General features: G+C 41.1%; 2 protein-coding genes across 2 annotated transcripts in view; both read right to left on the reverse strand.

Annotated features, from left to right (window-relative positions):
• Positions 1-5,653, reverse strand: part of commd10 (COMM domain containing 10) — a 57,503-nt gene extending 51,850 nt beyond the window's left edge. The window contains exons 1-4 of the mRNA XM_084551129.1: positions 5,485-5,653; positions 4,387-4,477; positions 3,750-3,860; positions 3,218-3,373 (exon numbers count right to left, since the gene is read on the reverse strand). Of these exons, the coding sequence (XP_084407255.1) occupies positions 3,218-3,373; positions 3,750-3,860; positions 4,387-4,477; positions 5,485-5,537 (411 nt within the window). The 5' untranslated portion in view covers positions 5,538-5,653. The remainder of the gene's footprint in view (positions 1-3,217; positions 3,374-3,749; positions 3,861-4,386; positions 4,478-5,484) is intronic.
• A 1,168-nt stretch (positions 5,654-6,821) lies between these two features.
• On the reverse strand, positions 6,822-18,458 carry ap3s1 (adaptor related protein complex 3 subunit sigma 1). The gene is made up of 6 exons (XM_084551690.1): positions 17,929-18,458; positions 13,758-13,849; positions 13,015-13,126; positions 12,839-12,910; positions 11,843-11,950; positions 6,822-7,691 (listed from the first exon to the last, which is right to left on the reverse strand). Exons 1-6 carry the CDS (start codon positions 17,995-17,997, stop codon positions 7,563-7,565), a joined length of 582 nt encoding a protein of 193 aa, XP_084407816.1. The 5' UTR covers positions 17,998-18,458; the 3' UTR covers positions 6,822-7,562.
• Between the last annotated feature and the right edge of the window lie 242 nt (positions 18,459-18,700).

Genomic DNA, 18,700 nt, shown 5'->3' on the forward strand with positions numbered 1-18,700 from the left:
AATAAATTGTTTTGGGTCAAACGTACAGGGAGTCTTCTACAAGTTTTCGTACAATAAATTAGAGGAATTTTTGTCCATTCCTTCTGACAGAGCTGGTGTAACCGAGTCAGGTTTGTAGGTGTCCTTGTGAACACACATTTTTCCCACAAATTGTCTTTTGGACTGAGGTCAGGGCTTTGTGGTGGTTGCTACAACACCTCGAGTCTGTCATCCATAACTCTTTTTGCCACAACTTCCATTTGGAAGACCCATTTAAACCAAGCTTTAACTTCCTGGCGATCAGGCACAACATTATGACCACTGATGGGTAAAGTAAATAACACTGACCATCTTGTGACAATTCAATGTTCTGCTGGGAAACTTTGGGACCTGGCATTCATGTGGATGTTACTTAGACATATACCACCCACCTAGACCAGACCAGGCACCCCCACCCCATAGCAATGACACTCGGTGATGACAGCAGCCATCCCCAGCAGGATGCGGCGTGGAACAACTAGGAATAACTCAAAAAAACATGACCTGGCCTCCAAATTCACTAGATCCCAAACTGATCAAGTATCTGTGGGATGATCCACAGAGGCTCCTCCCCTCAACCCATAGGACCCAAAGGCCCCCACTAAGGACACCCTCAGAAGGCCCTTGTCCATTCTTTGATGAGTCAGAACTGTTTCGTAGGCACAAAGGAGACCTACACAATATTAGGAAGGTGGTCATAATTTGAAAGTTATGCCTGATCGGTGTGTAGCCACAAACTTTTCCTTCATCATGATGGCATCTATTTCTAATGTGCACAAGTCCCTGCAGCAGCAAAGCACGCTACCACCTCCATGTTTCACAGCAGTGTTTCGGCTTGCAAGCCTCCCCCTTTTTCCTCCAAACATAATGACAAATCAAATCCATTTCTGTATTACCTGCTCCATCGTAGAAAGTAGGAGCTTAATCTGCAGTGAACAGGAATCATTACTGTTCAGTGCAAATTAAGACAGATGTCTTTTCTCTCTGCAAACAGCAGCTTTAATTAAAACAGCAACCGTGCCGCCCAACCTGACAACTGGCAATGACCGACATAAAGATGAGCTGTGAGGTCCGGTCTTTATATGTGCAAGAAGCATTTCAAAAGGAAATGTTTTTAGATTTATAAACTTGAAGTGGGAAACACTGCCATAAAGTAGGCTGTGTTTATTTGTGTGTAAAGTGCTTATGAATTGTGAATATCAGAAATCACTCACAGATGATTCATCGGCTGATATTTTTTATTCGTTCTAGTTTTTTCTTATTAAAATGCCAGAATTTAGCGGAAAATGTCAACTATAATTGCCCGTAGCCTAAAGTGACGTCTTCAAATGTCTTGCTTTGTCCACGCAACACTTGCAACCAAAACACAATGTATTTAAAGTTTTACATCAGGACGAGCAGCAGTTCACCACATTTGCTCAAAGTGGCAAACGTTTGACATTCTTGACAGCGCACTTATTTGATTATCAAAAGTGGCGTCAATCCATTGTTTGATTACGGCCTAGTCCACAACACGCTGACCTAATTTTACAGAGGAAGTCTCTAGTTGCTAGGTTACAAAAGCTGCATTCTAGTTGGCTAAACTGAGAGCTAAACTAAACTGCGCGTGATTCGAAATACGACTGTGACAAAAGTCAAAAATCCTTCAAGGCTGCGTGATACATAACTGGGTCGTCAGTGACAGCCAGGATCAGTTGCGTTTAGTTCCGACAGCATTGACAATTAAAGTCCTTCTTGATCTTGATTGGTCGAATGCTGCATTATTATAGTATTATAGTTAAAAGTTTATAATTGTCTCGCTCAAAGTTAAAGGGATAGTTCACCCTAGAATGATATTTCGCTCATTATCTACTCACCCTCATGTTGACTAAGGGCTGGAAGAAGTTTCAGAGTCCTCCGTCCCTTCTCTGAGTTACAGGGGGTCTTGGTGTAGCAGTGCATTTCAATGCAACGGTTGTAAAGGGACACCAGAGCTCTTCGTAAAAAAACACACACAAAAAAACATCCAAATACCTCCATGATGCTCGTATGTAATGTCCGTCTTGTGCTGAAGCCCCAAATTGCGTAATTGTCCCGAAAAAAATTAAATAAGTCCACATTCCAAGCATGTTTGTAGCATTAGCTCCGAGTGTTGTTGTCCCGGCTCTTCCGCTGCCAGCGCGCATGCGCAAGGTTCGCACTGAGACTCGCTTCCTTGTTTACCCCGGCGAATTGAGCCAGCCGGCGAAGGACCAGAACCGCCGTGCAACGAGAGAAGAAGAAGAAGAAGAAATTAAAAAAAATTAAAATTAAAATTGCACGAAAAAGTGTTGTCCCGGTGCAAGGCAGGCTATTACGGGCTGCTTCTAGTCCTTCGCCGGGGTAAACAAGGAAGCGAGTCTCAGTGCGAACCTTGCGCATGCGCGCTGGCAGCGGAAGAGCCGGGACAACAACACTCGGAGCTAATGCTACAAACATGCTTGGAATGTGGACTTATTTAATTTTTTTCGGGACAATTACGCAATTTGGGGCTTCAGCACAAGACGGACATTACATACGAGCATCATGGAGGTATTTGGATGTTTTTTTGTGTGTGTTTTTTTACGAAGAGCTCTGGTGTCCCTTTACAACCGTTGCATTGAAATGCACTGCTACACCAAGACCCCCTGTAACTCAGAGAAGGGACGGAGGACTCTGAAACTTCTTCCAGCCCTTAGTCAACATGAGGGTGAGTAGATAATGAGCGAAATATCATTCTAGGGTGAACTATCCCTTTAAATCAGAAGCAGAGGGCTCAATGTCTGTCACAGCTTTCTGCTTATACATTCATGGGGAGGTGAGAGATGACAGGTGAAAGTATCTCCAGCATAATGTGACTAATGCGTACATGGTGCATATTTATTCTGTGCTAGATCTTAATTCCCTTGACTGTGAAAGGGATGCTGTTTGAAGTGTCAGCGCTTATTCAAATTATAGACGGAAACAAGTTTTAAAATTAATGTGACAACTCTTTGCTGTGTCTTTGTGTGATGTCCCCTGAGGAGTCAGCTAGTGAGGAAAGCGGAATATAACGACTTAGTGTCTGGAGGAGTATTAATCTTCGATGTTGTTTGAGAAGCATGGTGATGTCGGGGTAAAATCCCTGTCAGGGAAGATGTGGGCAAATATCAACAACTGCTTTAAACAGTCTTATGGTGAAAGAAAACAAAAACTGGTTTACCTTCTTGGGGGCAAAGATGTTACGCTTTAGCTTCTCGACAAGGTCAGGTCCAGCAGTGGCCCAGGTTTGTGAGAACACCTCAGCCTTCTCTGGGCTTAGATGAACAACCTCCAGCTGCTGTTGCAGAGAGGCCGGCTTTATATTATGATATACTGCCTACGAGAGGAGAGGAGAGGAGAGGAGAGGAGGCAGATAAATTGTTAAACACAGCCACAAACAATACAACAGTGACCCCTGCTGGATAATTGGGGATGCAACGTGCATAATTCAGATATTGAAGGAAAAACAGGAAAAACAATGCAGAAACTCGTAAACTACGACACCTATCATCACGAATCATCTCTTGGAGGCACCTGCATAGTCAATATGGATGGTTTTAGTCTTTGCATGGTCACTTGGTTTCTTTCTTCTAAAAAAGCACTTATACAACAAACGCCAGCCAAGCAAAATTTGCATTATGATAATTTTCTGTCAAATTTAGATAAAAACCCTTTAAATAATGTGAAAACAAATATTTGAAATGATCCCCTACCTGCTCTAGTATGAAGGCAGACGTTTCCAGGACTAGATTGAGAGCACGTTTATCCAGTGAGAGAGCGGCCTGGAGTTTTTCCTCCTCTTCTTCACTGAATGTCCGCTCTCCCTGTCAAGAACAAAATGCTTACTCTTTATGAGAAAAATAACTCAATCATGGAGAAATGAAAAGCTGTAACACTGATTTTGCCTGACAACTTTTTTAGCATTAGCTTTAGCTTTTAGCATTTGCAAGCAGCATGTGACACCACTGATGAAACTGATATGACATACATTAAATCAAACATTATTTACCTGATAAAACAAAACACAAAACTGTCACTGCTAATGGTATTACTTAAACCTGTGCATTACCTGCTATGAGTTTTATCATATATTACATGTAGCTACATTACCTTCCCTTAGTGAGACAAAAAATAAAAATAAAAACTAACAGAATGGAGAAATGTGTAATATGCTAAGTCTAGAAAGAAAACTAGAATGATCGACAGGGCCAGGCCTGTGTATGCATTCATTAGAGCCAAGTGTGACTGATGCTTCAGTAAGTCATTATGCATGCACTACGCTCCGTGGCTCTGCAGCTTTGCTCAAAGCCTCTTGTCTTTGGCACAGACAACACCGTGCAGTCACTGTACCTTCAAATGCAGCTTTTGTATGATGCGAGAGATCAGCCTGGAGAACTTGTTCACATCAATCCCATTGATGTAGGTCACCGCTTCTTTAATGCTGTTTGGAAAGGAGAGCCGGAAGTGTTAATGAGAGGTACAAAGTGCTCAGATCTTTCAGTTAATCCGAACCAAGAGTTTTCTGATCATGTGTTTTTCACACACCTGAAAGATATTCCTCTCTAGCTGTAAGCGAATTTTAAAAGTGCATCCAACTAAACTGTGATGTGTTAAATATAAACATATGGCAGTGACAGCATTGTGTTGTAGTAACTACAGGAGACTCAGTGCGGTAAGTAAGGCAGGCTGTGTACAGATAAACTGAGAACAAAAACTACTACACACACACAGACACATGCTGTATATCCTATATGCTCTGAATGCACGTCATTAGGTATTCATACACACTTAATGTACTCCATTAAAAACAAGCAATTGATATTTTACTCAAGTCAAGTACTACAATCAGTGCTGCTGTTTTAAAGTGCTCAGTTCTGAAGCACAATTTATTTTAGGCACATTTTATACATATATATATATATACATCTTACATATTTGAGACATGTGTGTATTTATTTATTTATTGTTACAAATAAAAACAATTTGAGTGGCAGCAAAAATAATTTAGTTTTACTATTATTAGGTTTTAATTAGATAAACGTGATATTGTGATTCTTCATTTACATCTTTTCAACAAACACAACATTACTGTATTCGTCACAAGTCACATGTTATTTTATATATCTGTATTGCCAATGTCTCACACAGCTCTTTAATTGTTGTCCATTACAATGGTTTCTGAGTTGGCAGACGATATTTTGTCGTTTAATCTAGAGGAAAGGCAGTATAACACGCATTCACCTCAATGACACACAAAAAACTGACAAATTATCCTTAACATAACTAATCTCCAAGCTGGCTGTGCGTTAAACATTAGCAGCATGACTTTACTTAAGTGTATTCCTGCACCAACTCTCAATGTGGATAACTCTCAGGATGCTACAGGTAGCTTAACGTTAGCTAACGGAAGGATTCTTTGTTTTCAAGTTTAATGACAAGGCCACCCACCTTTGTGTTTCTTTTATAACAGAAGTCATTGTGGTCTGTTTAATTCTGCACATGAACAGGGAAGAGTTTGAAGGGTCAGAGCGGCGGCAGAAGCATCCTCACACTGTTGTCATTCCTTCTTCCTGGTGTCACATGACAATGCACGTGACGGCCCCAGCCACGCGATAGCTGCGCAGTCACACATGCGCATTGAAGTGAGATACTTTTTTATATAAAAGAACTTTATTTAAAACATTGTACAAAACAAGGTAGGTAACGCAGTAACAAAAGAATACATATATTTATTTAGATGTTAAAATATTTTTTGTATTTATTTCCATAAATTTCAGATATGTAGCTCTAAAATAAGAGGGACTTGTATGAATAAATACATTGAATGTAGGAGTACCACCTTTAAGGATAAGAATAAGAAAAACCTGTATTTGTCCCACAATGGGGAAATTGCAGTTTACAAAAACTTACAGAAAAGGGAGAATAAAAAATAACAAGCGCAAAAAGAGTAGCTTATAAAAGTTAAATAATGAAATAGAATAGTAACTTTCAGGCGTTTGTGATATTTCCACAGTAATCACAAGGTTAACAGTATCTGATATATAAGAAATGTATGACATAATTATAAACAAAATAGGTAACTGCAAACAGTAAACAGTATGTAAAAACATTTAGGATTTCAAATCTTATTGGTGATATTTTTATATATTATTTCATGACTTAATTTGATGTTGTACTGTCATGTCTCCACGGACCATCACCTTATCCTGGTGGAGAGGTTTGCGTGTCCCTATGAACCCGAGAGCCATGTTGTCTGGAGCACGGTGCTCCTGGGAGGGTCTCCTTTGGCAAACAGGTCTCAGGGGAGGGAACAGACTAATAATGGTTCAACCACTGCCTTGTGGCCCGGGAGGGAGAAGGCTAAGGGAGCACCACCCCCGACAGAAAAAGCAACCTTAAGGTAGGCCAATCCCCCGCTTACAGGTTCCAATTTTTGATTACAGAAATACAGAACGATAAATCAACCACTGGAGGAAGAGGATCTTCAACTGGAAGGAGGATGAAACCTTGCAGAGTGCACGTAACATCACAATCAAGACCAAAATACAACGTGTTCAATGTGTTTTCACAACCTAAAAACACACAATTCTTATGGGCTTGTAACAGATCAATAAAACATCAATAAATGTTGTCTAACGTGCTGAGACAAGCAACAGTTATTTCTAAACCTCTCCACAAAGTGTCCCTTTCAGAAAGGGAAACAATAAGTCGTTTTACTGTGCGGTCCTCACATAATGTAATGAATGCTGCACCCTTTTCCACACTTTGTTAAGTGTTCTGTATCTACTTACAAAAGCCTGAAAGGCAATACTAAAAATGAAATGAGCCAAATACACAAAGGTTGAGTTCCAACAGTTTATTATGTTGAAAAAGAAGACGAAAAAAAAAAATCATGCACAGTGACAATTAAGAGAATTATTTGATAAGACATGATAAATCATTTAAAAATATTTTGCATACAAATAAGAAAAGAAAAAAATTATTTGCAGCATACATATATATATATATATATATTTATATTTCTATCACACAGCATATCAGCAATATAATAATATTCTGTAATGTCTAACTTTCAATACTGTAGCAGACCTGTTCCAATTTGAGGTTCAAAACGTTCCATTCACATTTCTCCCTTGATTGATTTCTCTAGTCTGGAAAAACCAAACCAATAAGACTTTCCCAAAATGTTACTTCCTGCCATCTGAATAAGTGAAATCATTTCAGTTGCAAACTGACACACGTCTGTACTGGAGGAACATCAAGAGCCAACCTCCAGTGAGGCAGAGGGAATGTAGCACTGATAAATAAATACTCAATTTTTCCTTCAAACAGAAAAAAAAACAACTAAACATTCTTTAACAGGAAAACCAAAGAGATAACACGAGAGAAAAAAAAGGGAGTGTCAAATCACACAGTACCTTCAAGATGTATAGTTTTGATAACAGTTAATAATTTGAGGTTTTGGTAAACAGATTGCATCACGGTAAACATTGGCTGACATCTGCAGGTTCGGGATCTTGCCGCCACTATTTGAAGGAGGGTAAATTTGGCACTTTTATGCTGATGTCACCAATATTGATGTTTCGGGGCATTTCCGGGAGGTTCATGTTCTTTACAGCTGATACGGCACGAGCAGGCGCTCCTGCTATACCGGCCTGTACACACACACACACAAACACACACACACACAAAACACACACAGGGAGGGTTGATAAGATACAAACCAGTAAATGAAAAATCATGCTGTACACGACAAGAGACTGAACGGTGAACACTGGACGCGCGCACACACACATATACACACACAGTGCTAAACAGAGTACTACACAAAAATAAAAAAAAAAACAAACGTCAACTGCTGACAAAATGCAAAAGCACTGACGGCTACTGAGACAGACAACGTGTGCAAATGTACATTCAGATGCCTTCATAGCTTCATATGCACATGCATTATTTGATTCTACAATGATTAACATCACAACCAGAGCCAATTATGAGTCAACTGTGAGGACATACTGTACTAGACCACTCATTCACTAATTCTGATGTACTGAGCAGTACTGGACATTCATCCGATGGGCAAAAAGGACGGCATTGCTCGGAAAGTGAACCCACCGGACTCTTGAGGACCGATGAGGGTAAAAGTGCAAGGAGAGAATTGGTAAAGCAGAAAAATGGATCTAGATATGAAGGCGGAAATGATGTTTGGATAGATAGTGTAGAACGCGTGTGTCAAATTTGTTTGGAAACTTGTCAGTGTAGTGCAAGCTGTAGCTCAACTCATTGTGGGACGCCTACACGGCTAACATTTTTCTGACTGAATACACATTTGTGAATGGAGGAACGGGAATATTGTGCCATTGACACGTCTACAGTGTTAACTACAGGTGGCATGAAGAGGTCGTAAGCCTACTAAGACTAAACTACACTGTGAGATCTATTCTGAGGGACAGAGGAGGCTCTTCACTCTAACACAATGAATCTCAATGTGAAACTGTATGAGAGAAATTTTGAGTTTTTAAGGAAAGTCTGAAAGCTTTTTTTTTTTTTTTGGAACAGTAAAACACATTTGAGAATCATTGCAGTTAGAGATCCCCCAAGCGAATCTTCAACAGACAGACCCAAAAACTGTACGTTCATTAGAAACTCAGCCAAGTGGACAGCGTCGTAAATCAGTCACTGATATGACACACACACACAAAGCACGTCTGGAATGTAGATTAATCCACTTCACTTTCTCGTAAGGTTATTTCAATGGACCGCTTGTTTTTCGGGGCATTCCTCGCTCCGCCACGAATCAAGGAGACTTCTGTTAGATGACCGTGCCTTTAACGCAGAGGAATGCTGACCCAGCACATGGGCTCGGTATTCAGGAGTCGGACTCGAGATATTTTTTGCCTCGCTGTGGGTCGCCTGGAGACCTACTGTGCGAGTCCCTTGTAGTGGATTTTTAATCAAATGCCGTGTGACTAATAAACACAGAAATAGCAACGCCAGCTGTGTGACACACTACAGTAGTTTGATTCTGTGCTACTGTGAGTCAGCTTTCAAAATAAATATCAACTAATAGCTCATCTCTTGTCTGTGAGCATAAATTATGGCAAAAGTGCATCACTTTGGGAACTACGCTCATACAGTCGGTTGGGTTACCGCAATTTACGGCTGATGTCACCAAGTATTTTGTGTACAGGACTTCCCATGTAGTAATCACAAGCTCACAAGTTCTACTTGGAGGCGGTAGGGGTTGTGGACTAGTCGGTACAAACCCAGGAAGTCGACTAGTCGCCGATCACGTGACGATAAAAACACGGACGCCTCAGAAAAATACTTCACTTAGGATGAAGCCCATTATACCGCGACATGCAGAATATGTAAGTCAGTCCTGAAAAACATCAGATGTACTACTGCATTACACATCTGAAAAGCCATCCGCTAACGCCAGCAGAGGAACGGTCCAAATCCTCTCAGAGGAAGTCAATTAAAAACTTCACCAAACGTCCTATGGTAACAGAGAGGAGGAGGCTGAACATCATGAGTTTGCTGGTGAATAGACCTGAAAAGGCTTTGGAGATGTACCGCATTGTTTTTTGTTTTGTTTTATTTATCCCGGTTTCACTACCCTAACTTACAACACGCTGTGAAGTACGGTGGCGATTTATATAGGCTATACATATCTGCAGCGTTGCATTGTTGCAGTGGTTGTAAAGCGAGGTTTTTTGTTTGTTTTTTTTGCAGAGAGCACCGCATATTAAAAGACGGTGTTCATAGCGTTGACTTGGTCTACTTGGCCGACAGTAGTCCGTGTTCAAGCACCATATTACCTTGTAGAAAAGCCTCCGTAGCTTATTTTGTGTGAGACGCTACAATTTGTATTCTGGTTAAGAATGTAGATTTCATAGTTGCAAAGCATTACTTTCTACTGTGTTTTTATGCGTGACTTCATCGACTAGACTTTCACCTTATATTAGTCGACCTTAACAAACTGCAAGTCGTTCAACCCATAGGAGGCGACATTGCCTTTGTCTGACACTTTACATCGGGAGTAATGGGGAACAACAGTTTTAAAAGCAAAGCAACATAACCTTACAACATATCCTTTAAATTACGTGGAACACACAATATAATAATCTCAATAATCATCTCCTCCCTACCACAATACAACATCCCAGATTAAACAGGCTGTTGTATTCTCCTGTCAAGCATCTCTACTGTACCGTCCACTGCCTGCACCTTCACCGAGCGAAGTTAAAGAGAAAAACTGAAAGATTTTTGGGTCTGCCGTGAAAGATTCCTACTTTATGTTAGTGACGTCTGTTTACTGTTACATGGAGGGCCATATGGAGAGACTCGAGGGGGCGGGAGGGGTAAACTTCAGTTAAGGTTACAGTACTTGGTTGTAAATTTATTTAGCAGTACCTGTGTCTACCTGTCCTGCCTGGTAGACTGAAAGATAAACGTCTGTAAAGAGAGAGAGAGAGAAGAATGGAAAGAACTGGACAGGGTCAGGAAAAAGAGGAATGAGGAATGTTAAAGCAGTTTAAAAGTAATTACAGTTTATCTCCACAGAAAAGGGTGATAGGACCTATCATACACCACATCTGCAAACTCAATGCCGGTTAACTTTCTCCCACGATTGCTGCAATTGCTACAGAAGCAAAGCTATTCATTGGGAAGAATCCATTTGAGGAAATGACACTAATGCCACTTAACCAGTCAGTTTGGAAGAAGAACAGCCCATTCCTTGTTCTCCAGACACTGTCCTATAAATGAACAGTGTCAGTTTCAATTAGCATCAGTGTTAAAAAAAACGAAACAAAAAAAAAACAACTGTGGTCTACGGTAGGTCCAAGAGGGGAGAGACAGAGCAGCTCTGATGATTGTAGAACAGTAAAAGACTCTGCTTACAGAACGTCAGTCGAAAGAGGAGATTCTGTCAGGTTAAAAGCACACAATTCAGCTTAGATTACGAGAAAAAGTCTGTTAACACCTTTAAAACGTCCTAATGTTAGAGCACACAACTGATCAGCCAGTTAAGGACCTGACAACCCAACCCAAACGGAACGCAACAAATTTGGGACTTTCTGTGTTTCTCAGAGTCAAATTAGAAGGATTTCCTCAAAACACAGACTTTTTTAGACATTAGACATTTTTGCAGCGTGCTGTAGGGCATTTGCCAAATACAGAGCCAAATCATCCCCATTATGCAAAACAAAAATGTTTTCATTAAATTGCCTCTGGCTGTCTGTCTGATTAAAACTTTCCAATAAGTAAATGAATGTTTTTCTGCTAGCAGAAGCTGTATGGAAAGCAGAGCAATGTCCTTGCATAGAGCAAATATCTAATCAAGGACACTGGCTGGCGGATGGTGCAAGACACATTTATTCCAACATGGACGGCATCAAATAATACTCACATTCGCCTCTATAATAATGTAAAATGTTAAGACATTTCTATTTCCGTTACTGTGTGCCAAATTTAGATGACATGGGAGATTTAATGGTCACAGAATCTGGGGGGTGACACTGGACGATGGCACAGTTAAGTCTGAATAGTGACGGCGCAAGTAATGACTATGATTTTTAATTTTAATACTGAGGGATTCGGGAGAGAACATGTCGAGTCTTGATCTGCGTTGAGAGCAGTGCAGCAGCAGGAAGAAGAGGCCGAAGAAGAGCACAAACACTCAAGAGTAGGTAGGGAGCATCCACAAGGTCACTGGAGAGAGGCATGCAGGGTGCAGCATACACACATGCCTGCATACTGTATAAACGTCGTAGCTACGGTGAACTGCCAGAGTCACGCTTACCTCAGACTTCTCCATCTTGTTCTGGGCGTCCACCTGCATGATGATTTCGTTCATGTTGGTCTCCAGGACCATCCCGCCCATCACCATCTCTGCCAGAATGTTGTGGACCTGAGGGGAAAAAATGAGACTTGCATTTTATATTTAACTCAGTATTGTGAAAGTATTATGGTCATGACATGAACATTTTCTTTTAGTTGTGTATTTTTGAGAGCATTTTCAATCACCTATAAAGCACTTATAATAATATTAAAGGACACTGCGAGACATTTACTCTAAGACTATAACAACTAAAAACACTAAGGCAGCAAGTTTGCAAGTTATGATTGGTTTCATTATCCTGTATATAGCAATGTATTTCACAAACTAGCACACTTATCGTGAACGTTAGCAACAATTAGATGCTGTTTAACACAACGTATAGCTCTACAGCACAACCTGCTGGGCAAACTATGCAACTGCACTATTTTAAAATAATCCTACCCGCATGATTTTGTCATTAAATTATATTAAAAAACGTTTTCATCTTGTCACGTATCAGATCTTATACGGTAATATTGATATATGTGTGATAGGTCAATATCGGTTGTTAACATATCAGTTGGGCTCTAGAAAATAGCAAAATATGCAGATTACAAATTCCCAACCTGCAGTCATGAAGTCCAGAATGTTCTGGCACTTTTACATTGACATTAAATTGACCCAATGAATTATCATGAATCATCAATAAAACTGCTAAACAACCAGTTCCATAACCACCAAACTGACGAATGAACTTATCAGTTGTAACATGCGGTTTTTGAATGTCGCTTGTAACAGCAAACATGTCACAACTGTTGCAAAACGAGTTAAAGCACGAGGCATTTCATCAGCTAATTGTGACCCTGCAACGCGAGGCAATGTCGACTCAGTTCTGATCTCACAAAAGGTCAAATTCCCAGCTCATACGACGGCATTAAAAATAAGCTACGTCACAAAAAGACAAAAGGAATTTCCCACCTTGTCAACATGGAAAATCAAGTCAAGTTCACAGACGTTCTCAAAGCATTTGTCCAGCGTTTCCACAAATACCTGGAAAACAAAAATAAGAACTGTTGTAACGCAAAAACAAAGCAGGGAAGGCACTGAAAGAACATTGGCGAACGTGGCAACGCACGGTTTTCAGGGGTTTTTACCTGGATTAAATCTAAAATTCCTAGTTCACTCTCTGATGAGTCGACACAAAACACAAAGTACAGTGTGGCGTAGTGTCTGTAGATCAGCTTGTAGTCTGACCCGCCAATCAGCCTGAAACACAGAGGAAACATCACAGCAAAAATATTCAAATACACCACATGGACCATCAGTTATTAAGTTATTTCTACTGTTTCATGAGGATAAAACACAGAAAACACCTGGAAAGAAACAACAGGATGTTTTCAGTCGTGATTTAAAACATGTACAAATAATACAGAAGATATAGTGACATGCTGGGTTGCCTGTGCTTGCAGGAAACCACAGGCAATGGTGTAACCCTCGCTAAATCCTGCAGAATCACTCAAGGGGAACTGCGAATAAACGGCCTTCTGGAAAAGCATGTGTCTAAAGGTTTGACTATTTATCACTGTAATGTATTTATTACAGAAACTGCTGCGAGGAGAAAAGTGCGACATCGAGCGCGAGCAGTGCAGTTGCACAAGGTAAAACAACACCCTGCTCCACGTTCATGAATGATATATGAACCTCAAACAAACACCGTTAATATCGACTGTCGCCGCTAACGCCCTCCGAGCTTTCCTTTACGGGGTGAAATTAATTCCTGCAATGCTGCATCAGAGTAAATGATTCGCTGCGAGTTATTTACCTCCATCAAAGCCAGGCCCCCTTTAGCATTCAGAGACAAACGGGCCTACCCGAGCCTAAGCACCTCACGACTTACATTCCTCCTTCTAGGAAATTGCAGACGTTCTCATCTCGCTTCGAAACCAAGTGGAAGGTTTCCCTGATGATCTGTTGCTCCGTGTCTTCGCTCTGCAGGATAAATGGACGGGGAAACAGAGGCTGGTCAACAAAGGAGAGATGGTACACGGTGTGTTGTTTATGCACTTAATTGCTTCCACTGAGCCATTTCATTACTACCACCCAGGAGACTGGGTTGGCAGGTAAATTAATCGCACATCTCACCTCTGTTTTTATTGAACACATGTATCGCTACAGAGTAAACAAAATCATGACTCACACACGCACTACTCTACGTGTCGTATTCAAACACACATTAGTGCACACGTGCTACAGAGACAGATTTTACTGTACAAACTAAACCAAGGCAGGGCTACCTCATAGTTTGCTAATCTTGTTAAATACTGTGTGAAATCCTAAAATATCCTTAGGCAGGTTTAGAGTAATCAAACAAGAGGATGAAAACGATGCATTAAGTAGTTTTATGGCCTTATCACCTTGGCTTGACCCCAGGTGATAAAGCAATCTAAACACATATTATATAAACTCAACCACCAGAATTCTGACATAAAATCTGATTTTATTTGCAGCTCTAACAGCGAGACACTCTCCCCCAAAGAGTCCATAACAGGTCGATGAGCACGAGGAGAGAAGAGGGCACCGACTATGCAGCTAGCCGGAGGGCTAAACTGGTCATGTGACTTGTAGCATGGGACTCGGACTTTAATCACAGCTCAGTCATACAACTTTTAAACTACTCTTGAAGGCGTCTCTTCGGTTGAGAGTTTTAATGAACCCGTGATCTCTTCTGGATCATGTCTGGCCTTTTAAAGCAATAGTATCAAAACTGCTCGTCCCCGATTCACTGTGAGAGAAATTATATGTCAACATACTATCCTATACTAACTTATAACAAAGCTTCCAGCTTGATTGTGATCTATTGTTGTATTCTTATTGTAAACTTTCCAATAAATCCAACGCAGATATTGCACATATTCATATTTATTTGTATTCAGATATTGTCAGATGTGTCACAGGTGGAGGAATACACCGATCAGGCACAACATTATGACCGCTGAGAGGAGAAGTAAATAACATTGACCATCTTGTGACAATTCAGTGTTCTGCTGGGAAACTTTTGGACTCGGCATTCGTGTGGATACTTAGACATGTACCACCCACCTAGACCAGACCAGACCAGACCAGGCACCCCCACCCCATAGCAATGACACTCCCTCATGGCAGCAGCCATCCCCAGCAGGATGCAGCCTGACACAGGCACACACACAAAAACGGTTTAGGAACAACACAAAAACAAGGTGTTGATCTGGCCTCCAAATCCACTAGATCCCAAACTGATCAAATATCTGTGGGATGCACTGGAACAAGCCTGATCCTCCCCTCAACCCACTGGACCCAAAGCCCCCCCACTAACAACATTCTGTTGCCAGACACCACAGTACACCCTCAGAAGGCCCATGTCCATTCTCTGATGAGTCACAACTGTTTTGGAGGCACAAGGGAGACCTAGACAATATTAGGAAGGTGGTCATAATGTTATGCCTCATTGCTGTACATCTACGTGTGCAGCTGTGCACTGTAGAATGATGTAATTGTCCAAGCACATATTATGTTATTTTTAAAATGCCAGTAGAATAAATAAAGAAGTGGAGGTGTGAGCATATATGTAAAGTGTTGATTCACACCTTTGTCAGTAATAACAACACTTTTCTAAGAACACACATTTCATTATATTACAGCTGTGTTCTAATCTATTGAAATCAATTGTATGTTCAGTACCTTATAGCGTATTGTACACCATTTTAAAGAGTGACTTTATAATTCTGGTTTTATATGGACTTAGTACAGCTTTGCATTGTCACCCTTTCCTTTAATACTGCGAGGCACTACTTCCTCCACGGCACCACAAGCACATTTATCTAGTCAATCAATAATAATTTTTTTTTTTTTTTTCCCTTTTGCATAAAGTTGCTGAACCACAAACTCTGCACTGCTGCACAAAAATGTGGCGCACTCAAGCCACACAGGACCCACAAATGCACACTTCATATCACAAACACTAAACTAAGGCCCAGGCTAGCCAATACACCTACTTAAAACAAGCTGAACGCTAAGGAAGCATGTGTGACATATTATATCCTGCCAGGCAGTAAGCCGACACCTCAGCTTAGAATACAACAGATGGCGTCTACATTCGTTCCTTATAATCCAATCAATCCATCCTCCTGAAATACAACGTTCATGTCTGTCACAAGAACCAGATTATGCAATATTGAAGAGGAAACTGTTATTTTGCAGTGACGTAAAAGCAATAAGTGGTCGGTTTCACTAATAAAGACAGACACTTTTTGGCCTTTTTCTTAAAATAGTATATATATCACTATTTACTTCTCAAGTTGCTTTTAATTTTTTGCTAATCAGTTAAATGGCAAATTGCATACTTGAGTTTTGTGCCACTAAAATGTGCCAAATATTTGCTGGTTCCAGCTTCTCTGTGCTAGCGATTTATTGCTTTTCTTTGCTTTATCTGATATTCAACTAAATATTTTTGTATTTCAAACCAATGGTCTAACCTGAACTGGAACAGAAACATCCATGAAGTCATCCCTGGAAACTAGAGAAGGCCAGGTGAATTGACGGACAATCTTTCTCATCAGGTATTCCATGGGTTAAGTTTGCCCAGTCAGACCAACGAACCACATCAAAGAGAGTAAGAGAGCAAACAACAATCTGTAGTCAGCATGTCAGTGGACGATTCTTGCCGTCTCTGTAGGGAAAGTTTGTGCCTTAAAGGAACACACCGCCGTCGCTGTGTATTAATAAACAGTTGCCTCTCGATCTCGTCATCATAAAGCGTCGCCTAAAACACTTCCTGGCTGTCATTAGTTCCTCGCAGCATGCCAAATAGTTCAACTCCTGTGCTTCAGGATTAACAAGTTACGCTTGCTTATGATTAATCTAGAATATAATCCGCATCCATTAGCTGCGGTCCAACTGCAATCCAAACATATTAATGGAGCAGTGTGAACAGTTTAGCCGCGCAGCTGCAAATGTGAAACCAACAACACAAGCTTGGCCAGCTGCAATGTGCAATGAAGTGTTAGTGCTAAAGCGATGTTGTTCGGCCGACGTCATCGGTTTCATGACTGGTATGATTGACTGACACTTCTCAGAGTTCTTGGAGCTCTAAGAAAAGCGGAAACCAAGTCAACCTTGCAATTCGCAGCACACTGAAGATGGCCTGTAGTGTGAACACCTCCGTCGCCTTCGGTCAGTTCTGGGGGGCCACTGTGGAAACATGGCGTGGAAGAGGACCTCCTGCTAAATGAATGAAGGCCACAATCCAGCAACTATGCATGAATAAAAAGAAAAATATTATGAATACTGCATTTGATTTCTCACTGTTTGACACCTCTAAATCCACAAACACCGCAAAGAAAAACTGACAATCCTTGAAGTTGAGGCCTGCAAATATCCAGCATTTCTAAACTGGCTTTAACACTTTGTGTCCATCAACTAATGGGTTACCACTGCCACGCCACACCTTCAACAAGGGGCAGGGAGCCAGAATTAAGATGCAAATCCAATTATGAGAACAACCATTTAATGACCACAGTCTCATTTGCTACCTGCAGCCACACTAGGCGATGCCAATGTTTAAGTCGAGCTAAATGGCCCCGGTTGCGAGCACGAGTCGCTCACACGGGCGTCATTAAAGTCATGTGACACAAACAGTGAACTCACTGAGGAGTCAGCACCGCCACAGCTGGAGCTGGAGCTGAAGTGAACAAAAAAATAAAAATAAATAAAAAACCCCGACAGCCCCCGTTCATACTCGGGCTCAGCTGGAAGGAGATAGCCTCGCCTCGACTTGCGCACGTTTAATTATTCATATTTTAAAAGGACAGCCAGCGTGTATCGCCACTGACATCTTATACACGGGGATACGTTTGTAACAAAAGCACATCTCAGTAGTGCAACACACCTTCCCATTCAGTCCACTGTTGCATTTATGTTTCCCCACACAGGAAACTACTTGTGTTTTATTATTATTATTATTATTCACCTTGGCCTTGCAGTCACACAAACGCACAGTGAAATGTGGACACGAATAAAATCCTGTTACTCACATAATGCTCGTAGAATTTAGAAAGCCGTGGTTTCCCGTGGTTGTTGAATATTAAAATGGCTTTTATCATGATTGTAGCTGAGTGGAGGGAGGCGGGGAACAGAAAGGGGGTCAGTCTATGAAAGACTGGTGTCTGCCAGCTCCGGTCGACCCTGGTCGGACTGCGGTTCGGGGCTGCTGGAACAAAACGCCGCGTCTTCGCTAAGGCTGGTGCTGGATAGCTTCGAGCTACACGCCGCTGCTACACCTCCATCGTCTCTTTACGGAAATATTCCACGTCAAAGGACCAGTCATGCTGCCCTCCTCCTCCTCCAGCTACAGCGGCCGACGTGGCTCAAACCTCTGGAGTGCACGGCCGCAACTCGCAGCGCTAATTCATTGAATTTCCGTTTTGGTTAACCAGTAGTTCAGATTTGTCCTCTGTGGAGGACATTTGTTAACCTGAATAGCTCCAACCCACTGCATACTACTGAATTAGGTCCTTTTGTTATCTACAGAGGACATTTATGGCTTTTCACTGATACCAAATGTGAAGGAATGGCGCTTTGGTATCTCTTTCTCAGTTATATGATATCTTAAAAATAAAAAGTTTTCCAGTATTCTAATTACCTTACAAAGATTGGGAAATCTGCACAATATATATATTTTTTCCTGGTAGTCAGGAGGTTAAGAAGTGACAATAAGACCAGAACAAATCATATTCACTATAGCCTACAGTTATTCTTTGCTCGTTCAGTGTCTTTTGTTTCATTTTATTTTAATGAATTGTAACA

Source organism: Chelon labrosus (genome assembly GCF_963514085.1).
Source record: "Chelon labrosus genome assembly, chromosome: 9".
NCBI lineage: Eukaryota > Metazoa > Chordata > Actinopteri > Mugiliformes > Mugilidae > Chelon > Chelon labrosus.

Bases quoted from the DNA above. Each gene is read 5' to 3' on its own strand.
- ap3s1 (XM_084551690.1), bottom strand. From the start codon at position 17,997: ATGATAAAAGCCATTTTAATATTCAACAACCACGGGAAACCACGGCTT. The intron at 11,951-12,838 runs GTGGGAAATTCC...TTTTCCCCTCAG, and splicing joins TGATTTTCCATGTTGACAAG to GTCCACAACATTCTGGCAGA. The intron at 7,692-11,842 runs GTAAGCGTGACT...GTGTGTGTACAG, and splicing joins ACAAGATGGAGAAGTCTGAG to GCCGGTATAGCAGGAGCGCC.